The 14,685-nt window shown below is 31.5% G+C and overlaps 1 protein-coding gene across 7 annotated transcripts in view; it reads right to left on the bottom strand.

Moving 5' to 3' along the window:
- Positions 1-14,685, bottom strand: part of LOC141454336 (ras-related protein Rab-37-like) — a 164,934-nt gene that overhangs the window by 11,512 nt on the left and 138,737 nt on the right. For 6 of the 7 annotated variants that reach the window (XR_012458634.1, XM_074128451.1, XM_074128449.1 and 3 more), the window contains 4 exons: positions 4,412-4,522; positions 2,633-2,741; positions 1,943-2,053; positions 1,169-1,313 (listed from right to left, as the gene is read on the bottom strand). Coding sequence is in view for 6 of the 7 variants with exons in the window: in XM_074128451.1 (XP_073984552.1) it covers positions 1,169-1,313; positions 1,943-2,053; positions 2,633-2,741; positions 4,412-4,522 (476 nt within the window). In the remaining variant the exon portion in view is untranslated. The remainder of the gene's footprint in view (positions 1-1,168; positions 1,314-1,942; positions 2,054-2,632; positions 2,742-4,411; positions 4,523-14,685) is intronic. The other variant, XM_074128452.1, reaches the window with a different exon arrangement.

The raw sequence follows: 14,685 nt of genomic DNA, 5'->3' as shown, positions 1-14,685 counted from the left end.
ATCTTAACGAAGTAATTTTCATTTTTATATTTTTAATATAACTGAAATTAAAAAAAAATAAACTTGGTTATTCGTGTATTTAAATGTCTTCATTTTAATTATTACTTTTTACATAAAAACCCATTTCAGTGAAGCTATGTCCATAAAAATATGGACTTAAATTTACTCCAGTTTTTATTTCTTGTCATTTGTAATTTTTGAAAGTGGTATAAGTCCATTTGGAGCTAAAAAAATCGTTTATTTTTTTAAGAATTGTAATAATTATTATTTCATAATAAAATTGAAAAGGTGTATAGTGTTAATAACATCACTTGAATAGATTAAGGTTTACGAATATTTTTAAATTAATTCAAATGCAAAACCTTAAATATCTCGATACATGGAAAAATGGACTTATACCACTTTCAAAAATAACAGCCCATATGGCACTCGTAAAGTGGTACTTTAGAGAGTAGGGTTGATTTAAGTTGCAGTTCTCTCGGAACCACTAAATCAAGCAAATTAAAAATATTCAAACAAAAGTTACATATGTAAGTTACAATGGATCAATTAAAAACGAAGTTGATATTTGATAAGAATATCATAGGCGTTATTTTCATGAAAATTGTATTGCAGATTTCAGTTATGAAGTGCATAATGAAGCAAAATTCCTTAGACCACCTTCTTACCTTTGAACATTAAATAACCGAAATGAGTTCACTATCTCCATTCGAAGATTCAGTCAGATTTAACTCAACTAGAAATTGATCTGATAACTTTTGCTTAGATTTCCTAATGAAGACGTTAATTTTTGAGCCCGATTCCTTAGTGGGATCATCTATAAAAGAAGAAGCTCAACAAGTAGCAGGAAACCTGCAGAGCCATAACCTTCCAGGACTATGGCAGTCGAACACCTGCCTGGACAATTATAACTGGAAGAGAACTGAACATGTCTTGTTAAGAATAAAAATAGGTTATACATGCTGGACTGGTATCCCTCAGGAGGCATTGTCAACTTGGTGGGCATCTGAGAAAGTTAGTCTTGGGCAACGACTACAGATTTTGTATAGAGATGGAGGGAATTCCAATTAATTTCCAGGAAGGTTGTAGTTCTAAGACGATTTAGATTCCTGAAAGGGTATCAGGTGAATTTAAATAATTTACTTAAATAATTGTATGTAAGTATTACCTCGCAATAGCCATGAAAGCGAGATCAACATTTTGGCCAGTTTTTGCAGAAGTTTCCATAAATGCAACACTGTATTCTCTTGCTAATCTTTCTCCATCTTCCCTCCTTACCATTCTCTCTGAACTCTGACAGTCGGATTTATTACCTTAAAAAGACACACACTTGGAAAATAATTATAGAAATTAAAAATTATTAATAGCAAAAAAAAAAAACATTAAAAGATGTAATGTGCAATGACCTGCATAAAATATATGTAAATCAGATGCAATCTTTTTTATTTTATTGAATCTACTAAAAAGAGTTTGGATTCTAAAATACTAATGAGACGAAAGTTCAGAAAAAATCATGGGTACTTTTCCGTTAGCCGGGCGCAAGCGAAAAACAGTTTTGGGTAAAACTGTTTTCTTTACAATTCATTAAAATTGTTTATAGTTGAACTTGTTTTGCTTACTATTAATTAATATTTGTTTATAGTTGAACTTGTTTTGCTTACTATTAATTAATATTTGTTTATAGTTGAACTTGTTTTGCTTACTATTAATTAATATTTGTTTATAGTTGAACTTGTTTTTCTTACTATTAATTAATATTTGTTTATAGTTGAACTTGTTTTGCTTACTATTAATTAATATTTGTTTATAGTTGAACGTTTTCGACTTTCATTCCGTTGACTTGGCTCGCGTTTGGTTCACAATTGGCGACATTTGCGCCCGGCTAACGGAAAAGTACCAAATCATGTAACATTCGATCACACTTTGAAAAGAAGTTACTTACCCAGAAGCATGATGACGACATCATCCTGTGCATATTCTCTAATCTCACCAAGCCAAGCTCGGATGTTATCGTAACTAGTTTTATTAGTAACGTCATAAAGTAACAATAAAGCTAGAATGTACAGAAAGTGATTAAATAATTTCATACTTTTAATTGGGTAAATCATTAATTTATAAAAAATGCTTTTAAATGATGAAAAAACACACAAAAATGAATCTTTCAGTAGACTAAAAATTGGGCCATCAATTTAAAAACGATTCACAGGGAACAATGGGTGTCTTGTTATTTGAAGCTCTGGCCTTGATTTAAAAAGATATGCCGAAGTATTATGAACTAAACTTAGCCTGTGACATAGATCAGCTTGTTATTTGCATAAGTCCACACGACATAATTTAATTTTTAAATGTTTAGTTAAAGGCTAACAAATATAGTCTTTGTCCCATCAACGCTTGATTGAAGATTGGAGAATCTCAGTCTTCATTACAAAAAGCACAGCAAATTATTAATTAAGACTTCTAGTCCCGCACAAAGCAACTTCGTTATTCCATTATTAGCTTCCTTAGAAATGCAAAAAATTATTTTCAATTAAGTAAGCATGCTATTCACCTCCGTCTGCCATACCTAATTAGGTAGTTCGGCGAAGAGCCCGTTTCTTTACTTTAAATAATTATCATAACTAATAATAATTACCGTGAGCATCCCGATAATATGCGTGGGTTACACTTCGAAATCTTTCTTGGCCAGCAGTGTCCCATATCTGCAACTTCACCTTCGTTTCATCAACTAACACCACTTTATTCTGTAACATATTAAGCAAAAATGAATTAGACAATTTATAACGAAGTAACTGAAGTTGATTATTAGATTAAGAAGTAATGAATAGAAGAAATTCATAGATTTGGTTGAACAGCTGGCCTTAAACTTGGTACTACTAGAAATTTAATATGGGATTTTATAAATTAATATTCTGGAAAATTTATTCCCAGTATTTCTTAGAAAAAAATCTATCCCTGAAACAAAATACACAAATAATACTTAAATCATTAATTTTTATTATATGGAATTATTTTCTATTCTGGGATATGAATTTTGTTAATTCTGCAACAGTCTTAATGAATTAACTTTAATAAGTCTATACAAAGTTTTTGAAGTTTTTAAGTTTGACTTAAAATGAAAAATAACTTCCCAATGTTTTAAGTCAAGAGGGAAGTGATTTTTTCTGTAACTTTGGTTAGGTAACTAAAACTTTTACTGACAAGGTGCTTACACGACCTTAAAGGACTTATTCTTATCCATTATTTTCACACCTCAGTTTGGAAATTTTTCTTAAAATGAAATTAGCTACAATCGTTAACTGTGAAACTATACTTTATTAAAGAGTAGTTGGATAATAGCCACAGCGCAGATCAAATTAACTTTTGATATTTTAATTACACTAATATGATATTTTTGTTGTTGTGTGTCTACTTCATTCCAAGGTTCCAAATAGGTAATCTTAATTGTCGTGATTTCTATTTTTAACTTGACAAATCCGTGGCTATACATATGTATATCACATTATTGTCAGTAGCATTCAAGGACTGACTATCACACTTAACCTAACTTTGTTATGAAGATATTATCCTACAAAATTAACCACAAGTATAACCTGACACCAAGGATAGAAGTAGTATCATATGACTAGGTTAATGCTAAGCTAGTTTTATAGGCTTCAGCAAGATCTGAGAAAAGACTAGGTGACAAATGATGGCCACATGAGCTGAATGGAAAAGTGTGAGTACATGATGGCGTAATGTCTTGATGTTTGTGAAAGACGTTGTTCTTATTTTCCACCAATATTATCTTCTGGAAAAAAAAACATTTCTTCCGACAAATATGTAAATATGTACAAAATTATTGTTACTTTTTTATTTTCTATATTTAGTTCTTCGGAACTCATTAATCAGGATCCAAAATATATTGTTTTTTATATGGTGGGATTGCAGTGTTACTTATAACGTTTAGTTCCTTTGCAATTTTCTACATCTTCCTGCCAATCCAGTATTATTGATTACTACATTCCTACCGAATTGTTTTGATTGGGAGGAATATAAACATATTGATTGAAAATGGAAATTTCAAATAATATTACAACCACTGTTTTCAAAATGTTCGCAACTTCCTTATTTCGATAATGATGAATGATAAATGTACAACAACTATAATTTATTACACTGATTTGAATGAGTAGAAATTAAAGGAAATTAAAATAGTCGTACCTACCTTTTTAGATGATGTCTTTTGTTCCTTTATTTCTAATTAAATTTACTTGTTTAATAGTTATAAAATAACTTACCTTCAATCGCCTTTGATTTGAACATTTTTTTAATGACCAAAATTACCTCGAACCAAAATAAATATTATATAAAAATTAATAAAAACTTTTTTTCCCTTCTCTCTCTAAATTATACAAAATAATTTGATTCATACCCGAAAATCAATTCCAACCGTTGAAATAAAGTTTCCAGATAAAAAAAGGTTATCGCGAAATCTTACAAGTATACAAGTCTTGCCAACTCCAGAATCTCCTAGCAGCATTACCTGTGAATCATAAACATTATTATTAAAAATATTGATTGTAAAATTCGATTAAAAGTCAATAATTTGTAGAAATTTTTTTAAGTGGAGGATGTCTTACAACATTTTTAAATTCAGATAAGTAATAGATAAGCATTACTTAGGTTAGTGGTAGAATTATGCATCAGATACTGTTACTCAAAGATGTGGCTTGAGATTTACGGTATGAATACGGTGACCATTATTTTTGTATCAAAAAACAGGAAAAGAAGCAAAAAAATACCTATAAAAAATATTAATACGTTTATTAACAAGAGATCGGTTATTACAAAACAATGGCCATAATTATACTATTAAGTATAGGTTAGTTTAGTTATTAGTTTTTACATGACGTTTAGCGATCGATGTTTACACTAGTCGACTAGTCTACTCTATCGGTAAAACAGGTTGTGTTTTACGCTAAAGGTTCGTCCAAAGTTAATGTACACAGAAAATTTTTTATTAAACGATTATTTGCGAACTTAATTATTATATATTTATACTATATTTTTACATTCAAAAATTAAATTTGAGTATAATTTAAATTTCATTAGAAAACAGTACAAATAAATAAAAAACAGGATATTTACGCTTAAAAAAACAAAAAAGGACAGCGTCTTGAAAAACAGGACTGTCCTGCCAAAAACAGTACGAATGGTCACCGTAGGTATGAAGAATAGTGTTTACTGTTGAGAACAGAAAATTTAAATGGCTCAACATCTTTTAATGGATAAAATTAGGTAGAATAAATATCGGTCGTTAATGTCCAATCTATTCTCGCCAACCAAAAGACTAAAGGCAAAGATGCTGTGAAGTCCAACTCTTTAAAGAATAAACTTGGACAGAATATTAAAGGAAAAGTACAGAAAGCGGCTGAAATGTGACTACATATTGGTGACCCTTGTCTATCTCCTTCCATTTTGCGACCAGGATATTGCCGCTCAATGTCAGAATGGCAACAATTGATTTGGCAAGACATTTCTTGCAATTAAAGACTAATTTCCTAACTATTTGAAAGGCCAGAATTAAGAGCGGTATAAGATTTGTATGGAGATTTTTAACTGAACAACATAATACTTAATTTTATTATTAGATTCTAGCAGGGAATATAACAGTATATTCAATAGAACTATTATAGCGACACAACTCGACAGATATTTGTTCTATACTATATCAGAATAAAAATTATTTTGTCGTTCCTAATTGAGTTTAATAACATATTATTATTTTAATAAATGGCGGTAACGTTGGCATGCGGTGTCTATTCCACTGTTCTGGTCATTGTAGCTTCATACTAAAAATCACAGGAAAAAAACAAAGTGCACTAAATCCAATGTTCTAATTTTCTCACACAGGATTTCTGGCAAAATATTTAGATCATGACACTCCAGATTCACCTCATATTCTCTATCTCTAAAACTAACCTATTTGGAATAATGATTCAGATAATAGTACTTATAGAAGTAATGAACATAAATAAACGATGTAGTGTACATAGAAAAAAGGTTTTAATAAATAAATGATGTAGTAAACATAGAAAACAACTTTTTAAGACAAGTTCGAGGTTTTCGCTAATTTAGTGCTGGCGATTAGTCTTGGTTAAACTAATAAAACATTTGGTTAACTAAAGGCAAGAAAGTTAAAACCACAACTCGGATTAGCCAAGCAGATTTAACGGCTTGCAACATCAGCATTTAAGTATAAAAGCTACATCCAACTTTACTCAGTTAATATCTCTCTTTAAACATTGTTAAGAAGTCTGTTCTGTTATTCTAGTCGTTTGTAACGGAAGTTTTCTAAGTACTTTAAGCGTGATTTAATTTGTGTGATGTTTTCCCTTAGAATTAAACACCAATTTCTTGATAATTCAAAGTGGATTATTGTAAAAAAGGTTACAGAAATTAAATAAGAACTCTTTAATTTTACTTGAGTTCAGAAATCCACTTTTGGTAAAGCAAAAAACAAGAAAATGTAAGGTTCATTGTCCCCATACTTTTAAGAGGAAAAGAACCTTAAAAGAACAAAATGATACATACCGTCTTTCTGTTTATTAAAAAAAGGTAAAGCAACTATTAATGGGTTCAAAACATCGTTTTACATTTACACCATTATGGTAGATAATTTATATAATTTCAATTGAATAACCTATCTATAATCATAACAAACTGATAAAACTATTTTCATAACCTAAACTCTGTTATAAACTTAGGATGGAAGATTTGCGAGGAATCGGTCAAATAAAACAACTCGTCTCTTTGCCAACGTTCCGACAGATATATTGTCCTATTCAGGGCCTGGATATTACAAATACAAAACAATTTACAGAGTCAGTAACATAGAAAAAACAGTAAAAATCAGTATTATAAACATAAACTGTAAAATACAATAAATTTTTTTATAATTACTGAAACTTACGTGGCCATGCGGGTTGGTTACAGAAACTAAGAGCCAGAAATGGAGAAGCAGGTATATATATACAGATATAGCGGGACTTACACGGGAATTTTGGTAATTACAATTGAACAGATACAATAGACTAATTACAACAAAAGAGTAAATACAATAAATATTGGGAAATTTCTTTAAACAACAAAAACCGTTAAACACAAAACACAGGAGAAACCAAATAACCCTTATGCACTAAATAACAAATAACCAAAAGATTTGAAGTAAAATTAAAAAACCCAGCAATAATTATGTACAAAATTTTGGATATCTATTTATTTTTTAATGATAAAATTGTAGCAGTTGGCTAAATTCGACGTGTCTGTCCTAAAGTTAACTGTGTTGTTCTGTTTCACTATGTGGCACATTTCTAGAAAGTTACGTTTGTATTGGTTCTTTTCCCTAACAAGTACTGTCACATTCTGGAAGTCATTTCTGGAAGCTTCTCCATTTCTGGCTCTTAGTTTCTGTAACTCAACCAACTCGCATAGCCACGTAAGTTTTAATAATTATAAAAAAAATTATTGTATTTTACAGTTTATGTTTATATTACTGATTTTTACTGTTTTTTCTATGTTACTGACTCTGTAAATTGTTTTGTATTTGTAATATCCAGGCCCTGAAGAGGACAATATATTTATCGAAACGTTGGCAAAGAGACGAGTTATTTTATTTGACCGATTCCTCGCAAATCTTCCATCCTAAGTTTAACAATTTACGGTCACGAAACCAATATATTCATATCTGTTATAAACCATAACATAAAAGCAGTTAGTACCATTTTCAATATCCTTACATTAATCAATTTATTGAAGAACTTTAATTTAAGATCTTTCAAGTTAACATTTCCAGCATTCTGCGACTCCCAAGCGCCGACAGAAAACAATAATAAATCCAGAGAAACTATCTAATTAATTATGTGAACAACTCACCATTATTCGAAAGCTAGAATAACACAGCTTTTATGTTGAATCATTCTCTAAAGTTAATCTTATTAAGAAATGAAGCAACCTAACTTTACTTTGGGGGACAATCAGCTGTGAAAAAAAAGGAGAGATCTGAAAACCACTTTTAGAAGTGAAATTCTCTTAATGAAAGAAGCATAAAGCGGCAGGACGGGGTTGTTGAGATAAGATTTTGGATGTTATACTAGCTGTAAGTGTAGGGCTTGGAAATATTAGGTCAACCTAATGTTCGTGAAGTGGCAGGATGTTGCACCTCACCTGTGCGCGCTTCATCACTTTACACCTGGATAGACATGGAGGAGGACACAAGTCACTGGACACACAGAGAAAGGCCGTATCAACTATACAAGGTGTAGTGACCAATGGAAATTTATATATAATAATACATTATCACACATGACGTAATAGGTCGAAATCCAATCAAACTACCGCCATTTGCCTTAATGATTCTTGTTTGTTCATTCTTATCACTTTTGTGTAGTATTCTTCCTTTAAAATTCTGGCTGAAGACTCTTCATTTTGGGCAATCATTTATTTGATACCAATTTTGCGATAAGTGAGTACGGGTAAGAAAGATTTGACTTCTATTTATCTGAATGTATAAGAGATGAACATTTCTTTTTTTTCCTGTAGATAAAATCTGTAATACTTTTTCAATAATCTAATAAAATATGTTACTTTACCAAACTTCCAAGGTTACCCGGCTACATTTACATAAATAACACTCAGATTTCTTTATTATTTTTGGCAAAAAACATTTTATTTCAATCAACAAGAAACTCATCTGACCATTTCCTTACAAATCTAGTCCCTTAGGGACTGTGTGAATTTATTATTTTCATTGAAAAACTCCTTTAAAGTAACTTTTTTTTTTTTTAATTTGTTTATTTATTTTGCAACTGTATGCAGTACAATAAGCGAAAGAGATGAGAGATAAGGGATAGCGCAAATTCACATGCACGCATATACAGGGTGTATACGGAGGAGTGGTCGAAACTTCGGGAGGTGATTCAGCAGCTCAAATGCAACGAAAAATATTCTCTTCACTTTGGCCCGATTCTCAATAGTGTCCAAGATATTTGCATTTTTAACTTTTCCGTTGATATTCGCGTTTTCCACCATAAAAATGGTCGTACTTTTTTTGTCTCTTAATCTGCAACAAATCTGCTTATTCCAAACGAAAGAGCATTAAATTTCCTATAAATTTGCTTGGTACAGAGCCTCAAAACGATTCTTGTAACAATTACATTTTTACTTGAATGTCTAAAAATTTCGTTCTCGATGATTTTTGTTAAAATTTTCAACTGCATTTTCTCAATGGTTAATGAATCAATAAATCACATAATTTCAGAAAAAGTTGCGCATTTATTGAGCTTCAAGATCGTATGGATTTTTTTGGTTTTTAATAAGTCCCTACCCCGAACAGAAGGGGTGTAAATGCAGAAAACTGGGATTTTGCGAACTGACTTTTCATTTGAGCTGCAGAATCACCTCCCGAAGTTTCGACCACTCCTCCGTATATGTGTCTACATACATATACGCGCACATGCATGTGCGCCAAAGGCGTGATTGGAGTGAACGACGACCATCCAGTGATGGAAGCCGTTAGATCGCCAGATTGGCAAGCTTACACAGCAACCATCCTAGGATGTCAGCGTTGTGTTGAGATGATCGCGTGGCCATCGCCGCTTTAGTCTGCGTTGAGGATTAGAAGGAAGTGTTGTGGTAGACATGTTGTGGATCAGAGGGTTGTAGTGATTGTGTAGATTTGAATGGAGTTTTGTGTAGCGAGATTGGGCTATTTCATAGACGAGAGGAACATTTAGATCAGAGTGTATAGTATGATTGGAGACGTAGAAGGGAGCGTTAACTACTTTCCTTAGAATTTTAGATTGTAAGGTTTTGAAGTCGGTTGATGTTCGATTTTTTGGCGCTTCCGTAGAGTTGTATTCCTTACGTCCATATTGGGGCAAGTGGGGCGGTATATAGTTTTCTTTTGTTCGTCAGGGTCAGTTTAGAACCTTTGTCGAGTAGGCTTTTCAACATTAAAACTGTCCGGTAGGACAGTTGTATAAGGGTTGACCATCAAAAACTGCACGAAAAAGCGTAACGTTGAAAAACACCCAACTTTGACAATTTTTTTCTCTTTTTCTATAAAAGATAAAATTCCCAAATTTTCTTTAAATCTTACTCCAAACCCTCCTTTATAACTGTAATTTTTTTGCAACCACCCAGATCTAATAGGTTTCGAGAAAAAAGTTGCCGAAAATGAGCAAAAACGGCTTTTTCAAAAAATGTTCTTGTTCTTGTTGTTGTTCTTGTTGTTGTTGTTGTTACCTTTTTTGTAAACAACGTAGCGCCTAAACGCGAGAACCGATTTTCATGAATGAGGTGTCATTCGATTCGGAATTTTATGTAGATGTGCCTTTTGGGGGTCTCGATGCTGTACATCGAATGGGAGAGGAGTTAGCCCCCTTTATGTAAGGCCCCCTCCAAAATTATTATTACTAATTACTCTGTAAATCTTGGCCCGATTTTGATAAAATTTGGTAGGGTGATAGGGTAAGGGCTCCCCTACGTAACATTAAAGCGACGATCAGCTCTTACACTTTTTAAGGGGAAGTATAGCAATCGTTGCAAATTATCGACACGTGATCCGATTTTCATGAATGAAGTGTCATTCGAATCGAAATTTTGTACAGATTTGCACTTTAAAAGTCTCGACGCCGAGCCTCATAAGGAGGGGAGTTCGCCCCACCCAAATAAGACCCTTTCTAAAACTATTATTACCAATATTTCTATAACGCTTAGTCCGATTTTGATAAAATTCAGCCCGAATAAGTGGTTAAAGCTCCTCTACGTGGCTGTGTAGTGCCATCTTGCTCTTACACCTACTAAGAGGAAGTACTGCAATCGTTTAAATTATCAATGAGTGAACCGATTTAAATCAATGAATTGTCGTTCGATTAAAAAATCTTTCCTCTTTGCCTTTTAGGGAGAAGTAATGCAATCGTAGTTTATTTTTCTTACTCCTCTTAAAAGGAAGTACTGAAATCGCAGTTTAATTTTGCTATTTACGCACAAATACCTTCCTATGTTATTCAAAACGCTTTTTCAAAAAAATTGTTATTGAGGATGGTTTGGGGGAACGCAACTATAATCTTTCTATAAAAAGATCTCTCCAGTGGTAGTTACGGTTCCGACTTAACACCTTATCAGATTATAATGATAGAATTGTTTATTCCAAATTTTAAAAAAATCTGTAAAGAAGATATGTAACTTTGTAAAATAAACAAATCTAAATAAATCTATCCAAAAGGTACAAAAATCTCCTTAACAAAAACTTACAGTTTTAAAAGTTAAGTATAAGGGTTGATTAAACGCCAAAAGGTACACAAATCAGCGAGTACCCAACATTTCATTAATACTTCATTAATAGTCAAGTAATTCTACTGCATTAATTTTCATTAATAAGTTATTTTTTAGAATTTATTAGATGTCACAGACCCTTATGCTGGCCACTTCATTTATAATATTTTTTGTTATATTTATGATAAATCACATATATGTACATGCATGTTAAAGTAGAAAAAGACAAAGTTAGAGTCGGCTACTGTCTTGAATTCGTCTTACCGAAATATTCGTGAGCACAAATAACACACAGTTAGTAACAAGTAGATTATTCAACAATAATTATTCATTTCTCAATTGTAATTTAATTTAGACCCCCTTATTTTACTTACGATATAGTAAAAAATACAGGAATAATTAGATGTCCTAAAAATATGCATATCTTATTTACTTTATATTACATATATACAACATTGTGGAATGAATACCTAGATGGAGAATGTAATTGAAGAAAACTATATTATTTGCGATAAAGCCAGATAATTATTACCTATTATTATAAACGTTTGGACTACTACATAAAATAACAATTACTTTAATCGAAGAATGAACTTAAACCGACGATTTTTATTTAAAAATAAAAATAAATAAATAAAATAAACAAAATCATTGATGTATGTTGGTGTAAGCATTTTTTTAAACAAGGTTTTGAATTTTTTAGCCTCATAATTTTTTTTTATTTTTTATAAGGTTTTTCTTTTTAACCTGTGATTAATAGTTTGATTATTATAGATAAATAGATATTACAGTCAATCTACAGTGCTACTTGAACATATATTTTGTAGATGAAAATGGCCAGCATAAGGTCTGTGACATCTAATAAATTCTAAAAAATAACTTATTAATGAAAATTAATGCAGTAGAATTACTTGACTATTAATGAAGTATTAATGAAATGTTGGGTACTCGCTGATTTGTGTACCTTTTGGCGTTTAATCAACCCTTATACTTAACATTTTAAACTGTAAGTTTTTGTTAAGGAGTTTTATACATTAGATTGAGGTCAATTCGTTTGAGTCTCGTGTGGAGACTTCCATGTTAGTCGTTTGTCAAGATGTAGTCCGAGGTATCTTACTTGGTTAGTAATTGGTGCAGAAGTATTGTGGAAGGAGAGAGGAGGGAGAGTTTTCTTGTTTAGAGTGAATACTATGTTTTTGGATTTCAATTCATTCACTTTGATTCTCCACTTTTGCAGCCAGGGCTCGAGAAGATTTAGATGTGTTTGGAATGCACGGCATGCTATTACAGGATCCAGATGAGGTGATAGAATTGCAGTGTCGTCGGCGAATGTGAAAGTAATTAAAGTAACTAAAGATAAAATAACCTTCACATGCTTTAGAATAGTTACGTGTTATTACCGAAACTCAGCCTAACCTAAAACATAATTTGGAATTTGGAATAAATAACTGAAATAAGTTCTTTCAATAAGTGGATTGGAAAAAAAAGTTATTGAAAAGTTACTGTTAAACTACTATAAAGTTATTTTTCAACAAAATGTTGTAATGTTCCTGAACAAAAATAACAAACTAAATAAGCTACTTTTTGTTTAATGGCATTCCCAGAATTTTTGTTTAGAGGGAATTCGTTTGAAAAGTAATTGTATTACTTTTTCATTTTAAAACTATTAATTTACTTGGGATATAAACACAATTTCTTAATGAGATTGTTTCTGAGAATATTTTTACATTATTTAGGTAACATTATCTCTTAGAAATTTAAAATATTACTAATAAATAATTAGCTAATTTGAATTAGTACAAAAGAATAAGAAAATATAATAATAAAAATGATTTTAAGCTTATTACTAAGGAACGGATTTTTATGTATTTAAAAATGCCAAATATTTAAATAAAATATGCATTTATTTTCGTCAATTATGTGGAAAGTATGTGATTTTCTTAAAATATTTTCTGGAATATTTAAGTAAAATGGACATTTTTTTTTTATGAAAATGGATTTTTTTTGGGGGGGGCAAGTTCTAATTATTTATACAACAAAGAACATTTTTACAATTTATAATAATTTATTAGGAACAAAATAATTTGTTTTTACAAGTTATAATGATTTATACAACAAAGAACATTTTTACTATTTATAAAAAGATGTGTTAAATTTTCAATTTTGAAAACTTCACTCTTCGAAATTGTTTGCAACCACATGAAATTTCAAATGTTGGAACGTAAAGTGACGACGATCTGGGCGTAAGATGGACTTGTAACCACTAAAAGATCGTTCAACATCTACAGATAGGTGCCTTGCTGAAAGAAGTTATCTCGTTGGTTGTAAAGGGTACACGATGTTCTGAGGTGACTTCTGTTCCACTGATAATATCAGAAATCTGGCAGATGGTCTCCCACCCTTTGTACTTGCTCAGTACTTCTACCAGTTTTGATCTGATCAGATCTCCCTTACTCCCAGATATTCCTTCCACCGTTTCGATGACTTTTTTTAACGTTGGACACGTTTTCTGTCAGTCGAACATTTGGGGACTCAAGTTGGGTAATGACTTGTGCAAGAAATACGCAATTGTCAGCAATGAATGCAAGGTCGTTCCTTAAATTAGGTTTCTCGAATAAAGACTTGGCTGTATTTATTGCTACTGCTTCGTCTTCGAGATGTGAAAGGACATTCTTGATTTTATTGTAGTTTTCATAGTAATACTGAGCTGCTTCCAGCCAAGTACCCCATCTTGTCAATATTGGTTCTGGTGGAAGGCACAAGTCTGGATAGAGATCTTTTAGCATTTTAATGCGACTTGGTGCTTTTAAGAACACTTTTTTAACCACTGTGATTCACAGCCCTACAGTCTGTGGTTCACAGTTCCTGTCAACCACCTCCCAATTATGAAAATATGCCCAAAATGAAAAATATGTACATATTTTGATTAAATATGTAGAAATATTTATTTATTTTAATCAAATATGTATAAATATGCGATAACATCCAAATATGTGAAATAAAAGTAGGCTCAAACGGCTTAAAGAGTGTCAGTATGAATACTTCTAGTTGAAAAACGTCTGTAAATTGCCTAGAAAAATATATGTAAATACATACGAATCCGATCCCTACTTATTACTGTTGGAGGTTATCCAAGGTAGAAGAGAGGAAATAGATTACGGTAATATGAATATATTGGTTTCGTGACCGTAAATTGTTAAACTTAGGATGGAAGATTTGCGAGGAATCGGTCAAATAAAACAACTCGTCTTTTTGCCAACGTTTCGACAAATATATTGTCCTCTTCAGGGCGTGGCTATGCGGGTTGGTTGAGTTACAGAAACTGTAATCCTGAAGAGGACAATATATTTGTCGAAACATTGGCAAAGA

The sequence above is a fragment of the Rhodnius prolixus genome, unplaced genomic scaffold (genome assembly GCF_049639745.1).
Source record: "Rhodnius prolixus isolate KJV_2025 unplaced genomic scaffold, Rpr scaffold_9, whole genome shotgun sequence".
Lineage (NCBI taxonomy): Eukaryota > Metazoa > Arthropoda > Insecta > Hemiptera > Reduviidae > Rhodnius > Rhodnius prolixus.
This window is presented reverse-complemented; position numbering and strand designations above follow the sequence as displayed.